The sequence below is a fragment of the Thunnus maccoyii genome, chromosome 10 (genome assembly GCF_910596095.1).
Source record: "Thunnus maccoyii chromosome 10, fThuMac1.1, whole genome shotgun sequence".
NCBI lineage: Eukaryota > Metazoa > Chordata > Actinopteri > Scombriformes > Scombridae > Thunnus > Thunnus maccoyii.
Window position 1 is genome coordinate 20,847,820 of NC_056542.1, and position 15,195 is coordinate 20,863,014.

Below are 15,195 nucleotides of genomic sequence, written 5' to 3' on the forward strand. Positions count from 1 at the left end.
GGCGCCTACAGACTGTGAGATTTCAGCAATCTCATAAGTTTATTGCAAGCCACAGTGTAAGACATGCATTTAATAAACTTGAGTACGACATCAAGTTTGATGTATGTAGACTGTACAATGATCACACCTACGACACAAGTCAATATACAAGAAAACATCATCAGCATGCATCATCCATCTGCGCCGCTGCAGTGGTAAACAATGAAGCCAAGCAAGAATCGTGCTTTCCACGCTACATCCTTCTTGGCGTGGTCATGATAACAGCTGGAGGACACATCATATAAACAAGGCTTCTGCTGCCACAACTCAACAAGATTTTCTTCTTTGTGGAATCCCAAACATTTTGTTTTGCTTCTTTTACCTCCATCATTGGGTTTAGCGCCAGTGTTGCGATGATCACTGCTGCATTCCTATTGGTTGATTAGTAGACGTAGGTCGTAGCAGCAGTCACACTGTGAGATGGTTATCCTAAATTTCTGACCCTGGCAGAATTACGTCCCAGGCTATCTTTGTTCGCAAGACCATGACAACGGCCATCTTTGAACCTTTCTCACAGTGGAGCCACGACCAAAGATATCACCACATTTCTTTCACGTTGGTCATCTTTTGTCTGGGACAGCCCAAATTCGTACAGCGTATACCCAACTTAAGGAAGGTGCTCTCAGATATGAGAAAAGACCATTTGCAAATAGTTTGAGAAAAGACACGTAAGCATAACAACAAACAACCATATACAGACTGAAAATGTATTTATATCCTTTGGAAAATACACAGAACAATAAAGAACATACAGTATGTATGATGGAAGATAAATCATGTAAATTATGCAATTATTATGCAGTCTTTGGTAGATTAAGTTTTTAATATAATATTAGAATCACATGTTTAGTAGTACTATGATCTGCAATTAGTGATTTGTAAATAACTTTTGACACAGTTTCTTGATGGTATGGTACTGTAGCACAAATCAAGGTTATGGTAAAGTAATGTGTGAAGAGAAGTAAAGCTCAGGAGTATGTGGAGTACAAACAAATCTTATGCTAGTTGAGATTTTGTATGTCTCTCCATAAACGAATGAACACGTTTTATTTATGGTTCTATGTCTCTTCATAAAATCATATATTTCTACCATGTTTTTGGTAAATGGTATAGACTGCCCATTTCCTGAACACAACATTCACAGTAAATAAGATCCCATTAATAAAGGCTCTATGATACCAGCTGTCTATAGCGGATACTGACTGACAGTGAATTGATGCCTTACAATACCCGATTGGGCTGTAAATACCAAAACAGAGACACGGCCAGAGCGTAATGTGTCGGCGAGCAGAAAGAGGTTTTATCCAAAAACGTAATTGATAACAGAAGAGTTTTGTCTTGGCTTGGCTTCTGACGAGGTGAAAGACTCTACACATAATCCATCTGCTGTCTCTGCGCTGGCTAACAGAAGACCAGACGCGCATCCCCTTAGTGGTAGTTTTCAGAAGAAGTCATACATAGTTTTCAGGCTTGTCATGTGGTTTCCTTCAGGGCAGTTGTGTTTTGGATGGAGTTTCTTCTCACCATGCCAGATAGGTTTGGAGTTCATGAACTTTTAGTGAGGAAAGCATTAATTCACATTTTGTTTTGGTTTAATTTAAGATGACAATTACAACCAATACATTGTAGAATTGCACCTGTATTAAATTCTCAGCCTGTCGACCTTTGTGATTGTTTATTCATGAAGATATGTTGTAAATTCTTTCATCTGTGGCCTGCAAGACTGTGTTTCTACGATCTATTTGTTGCTTTGAAGCAGCACTGTGCTAGATATTTCAGAAGATCTTTGATTACGTGGGCAACTGACTGAAAAAGACATTGTCAACAATGCGTCACTGTCCAGTCAAAGCCACATATCTGTGGTTTAAGTGAAATTTTCAGATAAACTGAAGGAAAACATGTTACTGTTTTGGTTTACAAAATTCTCCTACTACTTTCAAATCAACTGGATTCTCTGAAAAATGCATTGTCACAGCTGAAAAACAGAGCTGTTTATCTTGGCTCATGACAAGTTGACATTTTGGAGATACAAGGTTTTCACAGGAACCATCACACATGGAGCGTCACCATTTCGATGATATCTGTTAAAAACACATTTTGTAGGGATCGAAAAAAGCTGACTGATGTTACATTTACTGTCACATCAGTCAGCTTTTATGCTCAGCAACCAAAATACCGTTGTAAATACTTTTTACCTTGTGCCTTTACCTCTTGTAATCACTCATCTTTATCTCACTGCCACTGCAATGTCAGTGTAAGTCTGTATACAGCAGATATAGACACATGCTCACACAGTATAGATGGCTTACCAGCTACTACACTAGTACAGACATGGTTGACAGACAACCTATGATTTAATCACTGATGCGTTGATCAATTTGTCATCTACAGTTTTATTTGGGAAGCTTATATACTGTACTAGCATCCAGTTTTACAGCTGAAAGGCAGGTGATTGAATATTACCTCCTCTGTTACATCTTTTACAAACAAGTGTGATGCTATCAAAGAGTGTTTGTCTCCATTTGCCCAAATGTCACTACACTAGCCTCCAGTTACTACTACCATTATCCGACGTAAAACATTTGCATTAAGCAGCAACCACCTGAATGCTAAAACCAATGCCTAATTGCCTTAAGACAGCCACTAAATGCAGCCACTACAGAACACAGTATTGGAGTGACTCTGGAAACTGTCTAATTTGATTTAGAATCACTTAAAACTTCTCTGCTTCCTTGACCTCAAACTAGCCAAGTGTTTAGTTAGACTCTTCCCTTACACTGATTTGAGGTATTGAATATTACTAAGAGGTTCAGGATTAAGGATGAAACAGCGCACTGCTTACAGTAAAATTTCCAAAGCTTATCTTCATTTAGAGGTCAAGTCAGTTTTATTTATATAACACCAAATCACAACAGAAGTTATCTCAGGGCACTTTTCACATAGAGCAGGTCCAACATTCCTCCATGAGCAAGCACTCAGTAGCAAAGAAAAACTCCCTTTTTACGGGAAGAAACCTCAAGCAGAACCGGGCTCTACGTGGGCGGCCATCTGCCTTGACTGGTTGGGTTGAGAGAGAAAGGAGGGAGGGGAAGAGGGGGGGGAGAGACACAGAGAAGCATAATAATATTAATAATAACAATAACAACAATAATAATAGAAATATGACTAATAATAATAATAGCAGGCCTGGGCATCAAGCAGGACAATGGCAGCAGGCGGTCCGAAACCACGACCCATGGAAACCTGTGATCCATAACCAGGCAGTCCATGACCATGATCCACAGAAACCTGCGAGACGAGAAAGCACAAAAACTCTGGGGAAGAAGCCAAGTTAGTAACACGCATTAATGGTACATGGATGTGTACAGATGGAGAGGAGGAGGAGGAGAAGAGAGGAGCTCAGTGCATTATGGGAAGTCCCCCAGCAGTCTAGAGCTATAGCAGCATAACTAAGGGCTAGTCCAAGGCAAGCCTGGGCCAGCCCTAACTATAAGCTTTATCAAAAAGGAAAGTTTTAAGCCTACTCTTAAACGTAGAGAGGGTGCCTGCCTCCCAGACTTAAACTGGAAAAAGGTTCCACAGGAGATGAGCCTGATAGCTGAAGGCGTTGCCTCCCATTAGAGACTCAAGGAACCACAAGTAAGCCTGCATTCTGGGAGCACAGTGTTCTATTGGGGTAATAGGGTACTATGAGCTGTTTCAGCTATGATTGTGCCTGACCATTAAGGGCTTTATAGGTGAGGAGGATTTTAAATTCTGGATTTTCCTGGAAACCAGTGCAGAGAAGCTAAAATAAGAAAAATATGATCTCATTTTCTCATTTTTGTCAGCACTCGTGCAGCTTCATTCTGGATCAGCTGGTGAGTTTTTAGAGACTTGTTAGGGCAGCCTGATAATAAGGAATTGCAATAATCCAGCCTAGAAGTAACAAATGAATGGACTAGTTTTTCTGCATCTTTTTAAGACAGGATGTGCCTGATTTTTGCAATATTACATAGGTGAAAAAAAGGCAGTCCTTGAAATTTGTTTTATGTGGGAGTTAAAGGACATATCCTGATTAAAGATAACTCCCAGATTCCATACAGTGGTGCTGGAGGCCTGGGTAGTGCCATGTCATTAAATAATGTGTTTCTAAGGTGTTCATGACCAAGGGCGATAACTTCAGTTTTGTCTGAATTTAGAAGCAGAAAATTGCAGGTCATCAAGGCATGTTTGGAGTTTCATTAACTGATTGGTTTCATCTGGCTTGATAAATATAATTAGGTATCATCTGCATAGCAATGAAAAGTGAGTGTTTGCAAATAATATTACCTAAAGGAAGCATATATAATGTAAACAGTATTGGTCCAAGCACAAAACCTTGTGGAACTCTGTGTCTAACTTTGCATGCATTGAGGATTCATCATTAACGCGTACAAACTGGAATCAATCTGATAAAAAGGACTTAAACCAGTTTAATGCAGTTCCTTTTAATGCCAATTAAGTGCTCCAGTCTCTGTAATAAGATGTGATGGTCAATGGTGTCAAATGCAGCACTAAAATCCTACAAGACGAGCACAGAGAGAAGTCCTTTGTCTGATGCAATTAGATCATTTGTGACTTTCACCAGTGCCGTTTCTGTGCTATGATGCGCCCTAAATCCTGACTGAAAATCCTCAAATAAACTATTGTTATGTAGAATATTCATATATTTTCCTGCACCCACACATTTTCCAGGTATTTCTTATATTTATGTAGACTTTTATTATTGAGCTGTTATCTACACACTTGAGCTTCTTGTTGGTGTAAATGGGGTTTTCTGGTTCTCAGATTCTCTATGTGAGGTAATCACGGTACTCGCAACTCATTCAATCCAACAGTAACCAATGCAAGAAGTGTCCACCAGTTGGAAAATTTCATGGAAAATAAAACTTGACTGTAAATTTCAAACACTTCACAGAAATTTAGAAAGACCTGTTCAGCAGTGCACTGAATCTAGTACTCTCGAAATTTTTGAATTACCAGCCTGCAATGTATCACACCCACACTCACAGAATACAGAGTGTGTTTACTAATGTAATTATGGAGTGTAATCACATGAAAGTACTTATCATTGAGCAATTTTAGCTGCAAAATTAGCAAAGGCATCCCCTTTGCAGCACTGATTATGACAGGCTTCCCACATTCATATTTCTTCAAGATGCTACAGACCTGCTGTGTATTTTATATTTGTAATTAAAGAAGCAACTACAGAAAAAAATGCCACAGTGTGGAATCACAAGGCGCTAATTATAATTTAGTTTCCGTGCAAAAGAGGAAACATCTCAAATCAGTACCTTTATTGCTGCAGAATCACCTGCAGTGTCACTCTCTGATGTTTCTTGCAGCGCCCTCAGGCTGAACTTCCTCTAAATGTTTTTTTTTTTCCGTGAATGCATTGAAAGCAGTAGGGAAGGGGACACAGTGACTACTGATAAGAGTCAATTTACTAGGGGTTATCAGTGCAGCATTTTCTGACTTTTATTTGACAGTTATACAGAGAGTAGAATAAAGCCAACTGAACAGTAATTATGAGCATAAACTGCTTTTTAAATCTTGCGATACTTTCTTTAATGGATTAGGAATTTATCCCAACTGCTAGTCTGTGTCATCTGATGTGCACAAGGCAGAACAGGGAAAGCAGATAGTCCTTTGGTGATTCACTGTAAAACTTATCCGCATCAAACTAGTCCACTGGGCATATACAAAACATTTTGTGAGGTTTATACAAGCCAAAAATAACCTGGCTTACAGTAAAAAAGAACACAAGTCTGGCCAAGACTGTTCTGTACGGGCCAGTTTGATCAGTTGAAACAACAGTAACTGTCTCCTGGGTGCTTTATTTGTCCGTATCTCAGTGAAATGGATCAAGGAAAGCCGTAAATCCTTATTTTGTCACTGATGCTTCCATTACAAAGCTTTTTAAACTGAGTAGATTTAGCTTTTCTCCGAGATCCAGGCCCATAAAAACATGTTGGCAGTCTTGTCGTGTAGACCCAAAGAACACATGTCCATCATTTTGGCTCACAATTTTATATTTAAGATATACTGATTAATGGTAAATTATACAATAATGTGAAAGAAGTACAGATGTACAGAAGTACAGTACAGTTCTCATCAAAGTTGCACCTGTTGCATCCAAGTGCACCTCATAGCCCTTCGCAAAGAAAGTTAACGATGAGTAAAAAGTTCAGTGTTGTTAATAGGGGTTAGACAGAAAGAACCTGCACACTATTTGTGGGTATTTTGGCATGCATACAAAAATCTGAATTAGATTAGTGTCACTCCAATTTCTCAGGCAATAGGTCAGACTGTAAACCTGTTGCCGCTTGGCTTCAAAAATATAACAGCAGTGATACATTTTCATGAGCCTGACTCCTACGAGAGAAGACATGAGGCTGAATTTCTTATTTGAAACTCAAACAGAAAGTTTAAGAACATCTTGATAATAATAAGATATTGATGGTGTGTTTGTGTTTTTGCATTTTGATCCAGCACTGGATAGAAAAAACATACATCTCTAAAATAGTCCCATTAAAAAGAGATTTTAGTGTGATTTACTGTCATGAGGAGGGTTTATAGTGTGACAACAGGTTACTGGTCCACATGGCCAGTGGTTTCCCAATGTCACATCAAATGCTTGTTTTGTTATATCTGCACAATTTTTTGTGACCTTTGTGTCTAAAGATTCTTCTCGTCCTAGATGTGCTTCTGCTCAGTCTGAAAAGAGTTTCAAAATAGAGTGTGTCACATTGTGTCACAGACTGGCTGAGCTTTTCAGTCATGCTCATGCGTCTGTTGTTGTGAAACGAATGCAGATTTTGTCATGCAGTCAAACCACTGGAATTGGAAAGTAAAGATTCCCTTGAGAATTTAACTAAGCAGCTATGAGGAGCAATTAGGGTGCAATGCCACAGAGAAATTTCTCACACTCAAAGATATGCCCTCTTGTTTCACCAAATGGGATTACAGACCGTATAAGCAAGACATAACACATTACCAGAATATGCTTGATTTGTAAGAAAAGGCAAACTACAGCATATGATTTGTTTCATGCTCCTTTCAAGTTTTTCATTCTTATTTAATTTCTTATGTAATTTAATTCAGATATCTAGCAGCTTGTATCCTCTGCTGTGTCATATTTTTATTTTTATCCATTTTCAACTCATGGCTTGTACCTTTGCACAGACTAAAATAAAAGCCATATAAGGAGTGTCCATGTTGAAAGGGCATCAGCCTTAATGTGTGACCACAAAGTAAGACAGACATCCAAGCTGAAATGAAAGGATTAACTGAACCTCAGGTTGAGCTGTTTTTCCAGGACTGATGATAATTCCAGTTTGCAAATAGTGTATTAATAGTACAGAATTTGTACAATTTGAATGACCGGTAAATACTGAAATACAATAAAGCCATCATCATGCTATTATATATCATGTTATTATGTGTCATACATAACAAGACAGACCTACAGAGCTGTTATAGGTATGAATGTTTTATTCATGTGTTCTCTTAAGACAGTAGGAGTACGGAGAAAACATTAAGATGAAATGGTGGAGATGGTTTTAAACACTGGAGGCAACCCAGATGTAGATTGTGAAAAACTCAGCAATCGAGAAGAATGTCCCTGTTTTTTTTTTTTTGTTGTTTTTTTTTTTTTTTTTACAATCTGCCAAAGAGTAAAGGTTAAACCAAACATAAAAGTTTGATTGGAGGTAGATGTTGGCATATTTAGAGATTGGCCATTGATGCAACAGCTAGTGAGTTTGGTTCCCATCAGTATCCTGTGTAAATAACATACGTATGTTAATTGTATTAGAAAATAACAGTGTTACTGTTTAGTCTGGAGACATACAGGAAATCCCCCTGGCAATTTAGAAAGGGATCATGCAAAACAGACTTTACCCTACAATTATGAAAGTGTGCTTTATATTTAGTATACTGAGTGTATTTTCTCTGCTTCTGTCTCAGGGTCTACCGGGTAATAATGGACCTCAGGGACGACAGGGACCTCCTGGACCCATTGCAAGTCTCTTTTTTTTTCTTCCTATTCTCAGCATCATTTTCTTTGGCAGATCAACCTGATTAATGGACTGACAGATACTCTCTGCTTTCCATCACCTTCCCTCTCTTGTGTTTGGGTGTCTCTCTTTCATTTCCTGTCTTTGTCTTAGGGATCCCCGGGAGCACCTGGAGCTTCAGGACCAGGTGGGCCATCAGGGGCTCAAGGGGATCAAGGACTTCCTGTGAGTGATTTTTTCTTTTTTTTTTTAATCATTTCATTTTTTTTTAAGATTGAAAAAAATCCTTCATTTACTCGAAACACAAACTTACCTTTTAAATTAATGTGAACAAGTTCAAAAATCATTTTTGTTCGTAGCACAGTTAATGTGTTACTGTGACCTTAACCTGAACCTCATTAACCAACCTTCACACAAACCCACCAAAGTTTTGCAACTTAAAAAGGGTGTCTGTATTGCCCTGTTATTAACATCTTTCCTCAGTTGTCATGGAAGCCTGTGGTGCAGACTGTGAACTCGTCTCTCACATTATCCCTCTGAGTCCACCCAGTAGAATTAAACATAACTTGCCCAAATTAACAATGAGGAGGACTCCACTTCCTCCAACTCCCTCTTCTCCTTCTGACTTCTTTAAATATTTTCTCTGCTCATGCCTAAATCCAGCCTATATTTACAGGAGAACAATATCAGAGTTGCATCACATAGCATACAGATTTGTTTAAATATAAATGACGTTGTGGTTTGGTTCACTGACAAGGATCTCCTTTTTATCCTGTTCCACTTTTCTGATTCTCCCTTATCATATCTTCATTTATTTGCATTTGCTCTTAACTGGAAACAGCCTGTTAGTATGGACACAGTCCCTGTAATAACAACTGTATTATTTAGTTGTAAGCCTGCCGTGCTAATAAGGCTGATCTTTTTAGATTAAGCAAAAGATAAATCCTCTTACACTTATCTCATAATGAACAGAGCAGAAGAACACACCGCATATCTATTTCATGAGATAGGTGCGTAGGAGAGGGATGAATGGATCAGAAGTTGCTAAACAAACTCTCTCATGGTTTCCAAGCCAGAAACCATTTGCCTGATGAAGGTCTAGCATCATAAATGAATCATTGCAAATTAGACAGTGTGTGCGAGTTTGTTTAACAACTTTTCCAACTTCGATTCCAAAAGTAGAATGAGTCAGCCCTGCAAAAGAAGAAGAAAGATGTGTAAGTGACACGAAGCGGAAGAGATGATGTTGGTTTCCTAACTTTGTGTAATTCTAACAGGAACAGATGATACTGTGATGTTGGTGACAGCTAATCTAGTCTTGGGTTACTTAGCCGACACTCTCTCCCACTCACTCACACATACACATATGGCAGTGAGGGATCACATCTGCCCCATCTGAGACGCAGACAGCTGCAGACAGACAAAAAACAGATCTCACTTTCTTTAGGCTTTATCTTTTAAACTTATAGTTTCAAAGTTCAGCTCAACATTAAATTGCTTATTCAGTCCCTGTTTTGACCCCTGCAACCCTTCCCCAGGTTGCTGCTCCGAGAGAATATTTTTCTTCTTAAACAAGTGGTTTTTATCTGCTAGCAGCCATTTAAATCTGCAGGGAAATTTCACATTTACATTTATCATGCCAAAACTGAACTGAAGAAACCTCAAAGAAATTAGTCCCACTAGTTTTGTACAGAATGGTGCCACGTGTCCGTCCAACTGCAATGATAAATTTGTTGAAGGACAGTAGATTTATATGGAGGCTGCCACTGAATTACTAAAGGAGGACAGTGTAAAGATGTATGGACTGCAAATTCCTGACCTGATGTCCCAGCATCTAATGTGAAACCCAAACTGTTCTGTTTTAAGAATGACATGATGCATCTGGAAATGTTATAGTCTGTCTATCTAATATTCATAAAGGTCCGCAATACAGTATAGGACAAATCATGTCTTATTTTGTTGCTTATTGTTTAAGTTTTACTAACTCAAATTTATATAAAACTTTACATGAGATCTCCATGACAACTTCTCTCTACATCTCGACAAGAATATTGTATGTCTGGAGACAAATACCTATAACTATGATTGGTGGATAGCGGCTAAATCAACCTTGATGTGGCATTGGATTGATGAATAAATTTCCAATCTGGTTTCATCTCCTCGCACATTTAGGCCAAAACTCACCACTCTTGTCACCAGATCTATATCTCTATATGGATTTACTGCTGGCCTCACAAGAATGTCACGATGTCCCGAGCGTGTGGCAGTGAGCCCAAGTGTGTGTCTGACCTTGACAAAACATTCAGACATGTGGTTTCCAGCGACTCAACCACCTGAGGTTTTTTAATTTATCTTGCTTGACTTGGTAGCAAGCTGCCTAACGTTTGCCAGTTAGAAAAGAAAAAAAAAAAGCAACAATCTTCTCCTGACTGTTTTATCAGTCCACGTTGAAGTGCTGCGCAAGAGGAAAGACATCATAAACGCACTAATCTCTGTGGATGAACTGTAAAACATTCTGAGTGAAAAAACATTGACTTTACTTGGGACAGACTGCAAACACAGGGCACTGTGGGAAGATATGCTTTGATTAAATAATAAAAGAAATGTGATTTTTTTTTATGAGCGATACTCCTGTCTGAATATTGAACTATTCTTATGCACAGATACTTACTTTGGCTCACCCCCACATTCACCCTGATAAGATGGTAGACATTTATATGCCCAGGAAGACTCAGGAGATCCAGACAGACGCACAGAGGAGGTCCAGAAGACTTTTATTGTCGAGACCTGCACTCCAGTTCAGCAGCTGTGTCAAATGTTGGCACAGACTTTCTATCATCGGCAGTATAATATCCATATGATATGCCAGGCCTGCACACACATTTTCTCTGTCCACTAACTCATACAGCCAGTCAATCGGTGGTCAAGGACATGTTCCCCCCAAGATAAACAAGCCTTTATTCAAAAGCTGTAACAGTATCAAACTGATATTTATCATATAAGCGCATGGTTTTGTGGCCAGGAAATATTTGTCTTTTATTTGCCTCTGGATTACAATGCATTACACTCTGATATGAATTCACAGACTTCATGTGCTTGGCAGGTTTAGTGTTTATGTTTTGATCAGATATGCATCTTCTGCGCTTTACAGTGTTGGCAGTAGCAGAAAGCGAGCCCGTCCAAGGCACAGAAATTGGTTTTTGTTTGTAGGCACACTAGCTTTGGGGCTTATGCATGTGCTGTCTTTAGGACACAAAGAACGTGGACACACTTTGTCAAAATTTAAATGCGTTTAGATCAAAGTAGAAAAATACAGGGAGAGTGTGTTGCAATGCAGAGAGAGGCATAAAGGAAAAGGGGAGGGGATGGAGTAATAGGGAGTAATGGGGTGGGGACATTAAAGGAGAGAGATACAGCGAGAGGGTAGAGAGATGAGCATGGCTTTTTCTGAGTACACATCCCAGTCGAATGTTTATTCTCCTTCTGTGCTTTTATGTTCCAGGGTCCTGCTGGTACCAAAGGAGATAAGGGAGAAAGAGTAAGTCATTCCCCTCACATACTTCAACCGCTGTTTAGAGCAAACCAAGGTTTACTACTCTGTTTTGCAATGGAAATATTATTTTGCTGAAGTAAAACTCCTGACAATTACTCACTAATGTTTCACACCCTTGTTTTGAAGAAACCAAAATTACTCTCCAGTACACATTTACTGTTTCTCATTTGTAGCACAAGCATTCACTTTATTTCCCTCTTTCACTGCCTCTGCCTCATTTAGAGCAAACCAAATCAAATCAGTGTTCATGGTTCAAATTTGTAGCAGAGCGGGGTCTGTATTTTTGCTGACACAGTAGCCAGGCCGTCACCACTGAAGGCTTGAGATACATGCAACTTGCCAGTTTGAATCAAACCTGTAATTCCTAATTCTGCCCCATTTCATGAACTTGTAGGGACATTTGTACCTTGCTGCAGTTAATTTTTCGGTGGGAGATTCAACATGAAAGTCTCTGGAAAAAATGCATGAAAGGATTTTCTCCTCAGTGTACATTTGTGGTGGCCCAGTTGTGAATAAAGCTGGTTAGTATCTTAAAGTGTGCATCTGCCCTATGATGAAACTCATTTCACAGTCTCAGTGACTTATCATAATTGAACAGGGGAAAAGTAAACATTTGCTACAAAGCTATTTTTCCTTTATATATTTTTACTATATACACAATAGTCACATTAAATGTTTATATGATGATGAGTACAAGGCAAAAGAGGAGACTGTGAGCTGACTTGGTAGCACGCAGCCTTATGTTTGTTAATCAGTTTTGTTTTTGAACCTGCATCTTATATTAAAGGTGTAACCAAGTCAGCTTTAAAGGACCAGTGTGCAGGATTTAGTGGCATCTAGCAGGTTGCAGATTGCAACCAACTGAATATCCGCCTCCCCCACCCCTCCCATTTCAAGCATGTAGGAGAAGCTACGGTGGCCGCGAAATTCATGAAAAACATGAAAGGCCCTCTCTAGAGCCAGTGTTTGGTTAGTCTGTTCATGGAAGAGGACCCGCTCCCGTTCTATATATAAAGGACTCATTCTAAGATAATGAAAACACAATGATTCTTATTTTTAGGTGATTATACACTAATTAAAACACACTAAGAATATTATATTCCATTTCTGCCAAGTCTGTTCAGCTAGATGCCACTAAATTCTACACACTGCACCTTTAACATCTCAAAACACCTCACAAATGTCACAAATCTAAATATGTGCAAGTCAAGTTTTTATTTGATTGCTGGTAAATAACCAGCAATCAAATAAAAACATATTTTCAATAGAATATTAGTTTAATACCTTTTCAAAATTAGTTTCAGTGATATAATTGCAAAAAAGTCAAAGTTTGAAACCTTTGAAGTTATCAACTCAATTCCAACTCTTGTCTTAAATCACTAGATTAAATATCAAGTATGGCCCTTCACACATCAGATTAAGTCTCAAGAAAATCATGACCTGAGTCAGACTTCAGTGCAGGTTCTGTCATTTGAGTCTCACACACAGTACGTCCATACGCTCTTCACTCCATTCATAGTTCCACCCATTAAGACATTTTGGTACTTTCCAACAACTATTGTATCATATATTAAGTGATATCAAAAGTTTCTCAGTGGGTGATTTTATTCCTTTAAAATCCAGACAGAAATGACCTCAACACTGTTCTCTAATGAGGACACCCACAGTTCAGTTTAATATATTTCCCACTGCTAATTCCAGCAGTCAATTTGTTGATTTAAAATGTGTAATTATGCAGAATACCAACACAGTTTGGAGGAAGCACAGTCAAAGTCAACAAAGCCGTGCCCAAATACTTTATATGATTAAATTTTTATTTGGCTTTAATTGTGTCATTTACAATAACTCTCTACTTTGCTGTGGTAAGTGTGCTATCTGTTCTGGCCAGTATAAATATAAGGGGCGTCAGAGTAGGGAATAAAGGTGGCATGCGCTCATTAAAACACCCACAACAACACACGCCCACCAATTTATTAACCACTTGTCTGGAAGTTTATGTTCCTGTGGTTGCTCAAATAGAAAAGTGGTTGTGTGATACTAAGAGCCTCGCGTTTGTTATTCAGGGTGATGTGCAATCCCAAGCTGCGGTGCGTGCCATCGCACGGCAAGTGTGTGAACAGCTCATCCAGAGTGAGTAATCAACAATAATTAACACAAGCACATTTATTAAGCACCATTTATTTGCTGAAAGTGTCTCTTCTGACCTCTACTGGCTTCTCTTCACTTCACACCAATAAAAACACTCTCAAAATGGCAGAAAGTGAAATCTGAATCATTTCAAACCATTCTTCTCTGTCTCCTCACAGGCCACTTGTCTCGCTATAACTCCATCCTGAACCAGATCCCTGTCCAGTCTGCAGTGTCAGTCCGAACAGTACCTGGGCCGCCAGGAGAGCCAGGTCGAAGAGGCCTTCCAGGACCTCAGGGAGAGCAAGGCCCTCCTGGCAGACCAGGCTTCCCTGGTACCAATGGCCAGAATGGACGACCGGGAGAGAGAGGTGAGAGAGAAGGATGTTTAAGGACGTGTATACAAAATACTGACAGGATGAGCAACACGTCAAGAGAGAGACAGAGGAAAAATATACTTTATATGTGATATACAATAATATACAGACTGATCACAGTCCATCATCACTTCTTCACTGTCTGTGTTGTGTCTAGACACAACTACAACTACATGCTCTTTTTCATATTAGCATCAGAAAGAGTGGGGAAACATTTGAGTATGTATTAGACTGCCCTTACTGCACTGAGCAGGTGATAGACTAAACTAGAAAATCAGATGCCAGAGAAAATGTGGAGTGCAGTTTAAGAGAACCAGATTTCTTCACAATAGGAAAGTGTTTGTCCTTTGCAAGGAAGTAGGTCAAGCAGCAGACATCCCAATTTCATCCCAATTTCATTTCCACATTCACCATATCTGCGTTTCCTGTTGCTGTCTGTTGATAGAGGGAAACATGGTCATAGCCAAGACTGAAATTGTGTATTAGTGTATTTTGTTGCTGTGATACACTTCAACAGCCCCTTCATCAATAGCTGGGGACTTTTACTGAATAGACAGTGAAAATCCAAATAAAGTCTCCATTGCTGCAGTTGGACCTTCAACCTGCCTGCTTGTTTGCTGCTTTTTGTGGTCTGGCTTCTTCTCTGACTCACCAGACAAACTCACAGTTTGGGTCAGAGCTCCCGCGAGGTTCAGTCCAGGCCAGAAGACAGTGACTCCAATATCCATGAGGTCATTCATTTGCCACAGGCCCACAGAGGAGAAACTGCCTTTATAAGGCAGTTTCATCTTCATCGTCTTCATCGCTAAAACATGCAACCCACACACTAGCGTTACATATCGAATGAGGCTGCACACAGAGGTTTAGGAAAGCTGAGAGCAGTCGAAGCGCTGACAGGAAATGTCCAGCATGGTTTCCTCCTCCTCTGCGGTTCAGACCTTTTGATTCTCCCCAATAACATTTATGACCTGCAGCCACTGGTCTCACATACACACATATACACACCTCACTGTTTTATGGGCTGAACTGAAACCAGAGTAGGCCAAATATTATAAAAAGA

At 39.3% G+C, this 15,195-nt stretch overlaps 1 protein-coding gene across 1 annotated transcript in view; it reads left to right on the forward strand.

The window, feature by feature from the left end:
• The window catches only part of col14a1a (collagen, type XIV, alpha 1a), a 150,852-nt gene that overhangs the window by 126,875 nt on the left and 8,782 nt on the right, over nucleotides 1-15,195 (forward strand). Inside the window, exons 41-45 of the mRNA XM_042424334.1 lie at nucleotides 8,029-8,082; nucleotides 8,232-8,303; nucleotides 11,581-11,616; nucleotides 13,695-13,761; nucleotides 13,938-14,129. Of these exons, the coding sequence (XP_042280268.1) occupies nucleotides 8,029-8,082; nucleotides 8,232-8,303; nucleotides 11,581-11,616; nucleotides 13,695-13,761; nucleotides 13,938-14,129 (421 nt within the window). The remainder of the gene's footprint in view (nucleotides 1-8,028; nucleotides 8,083-8,231; nucleotides 8,304-11,580; nucleotides 11,617-13,694; nucleotides 13,762-13,937; nucleotides 14,130-15,195) is intronic.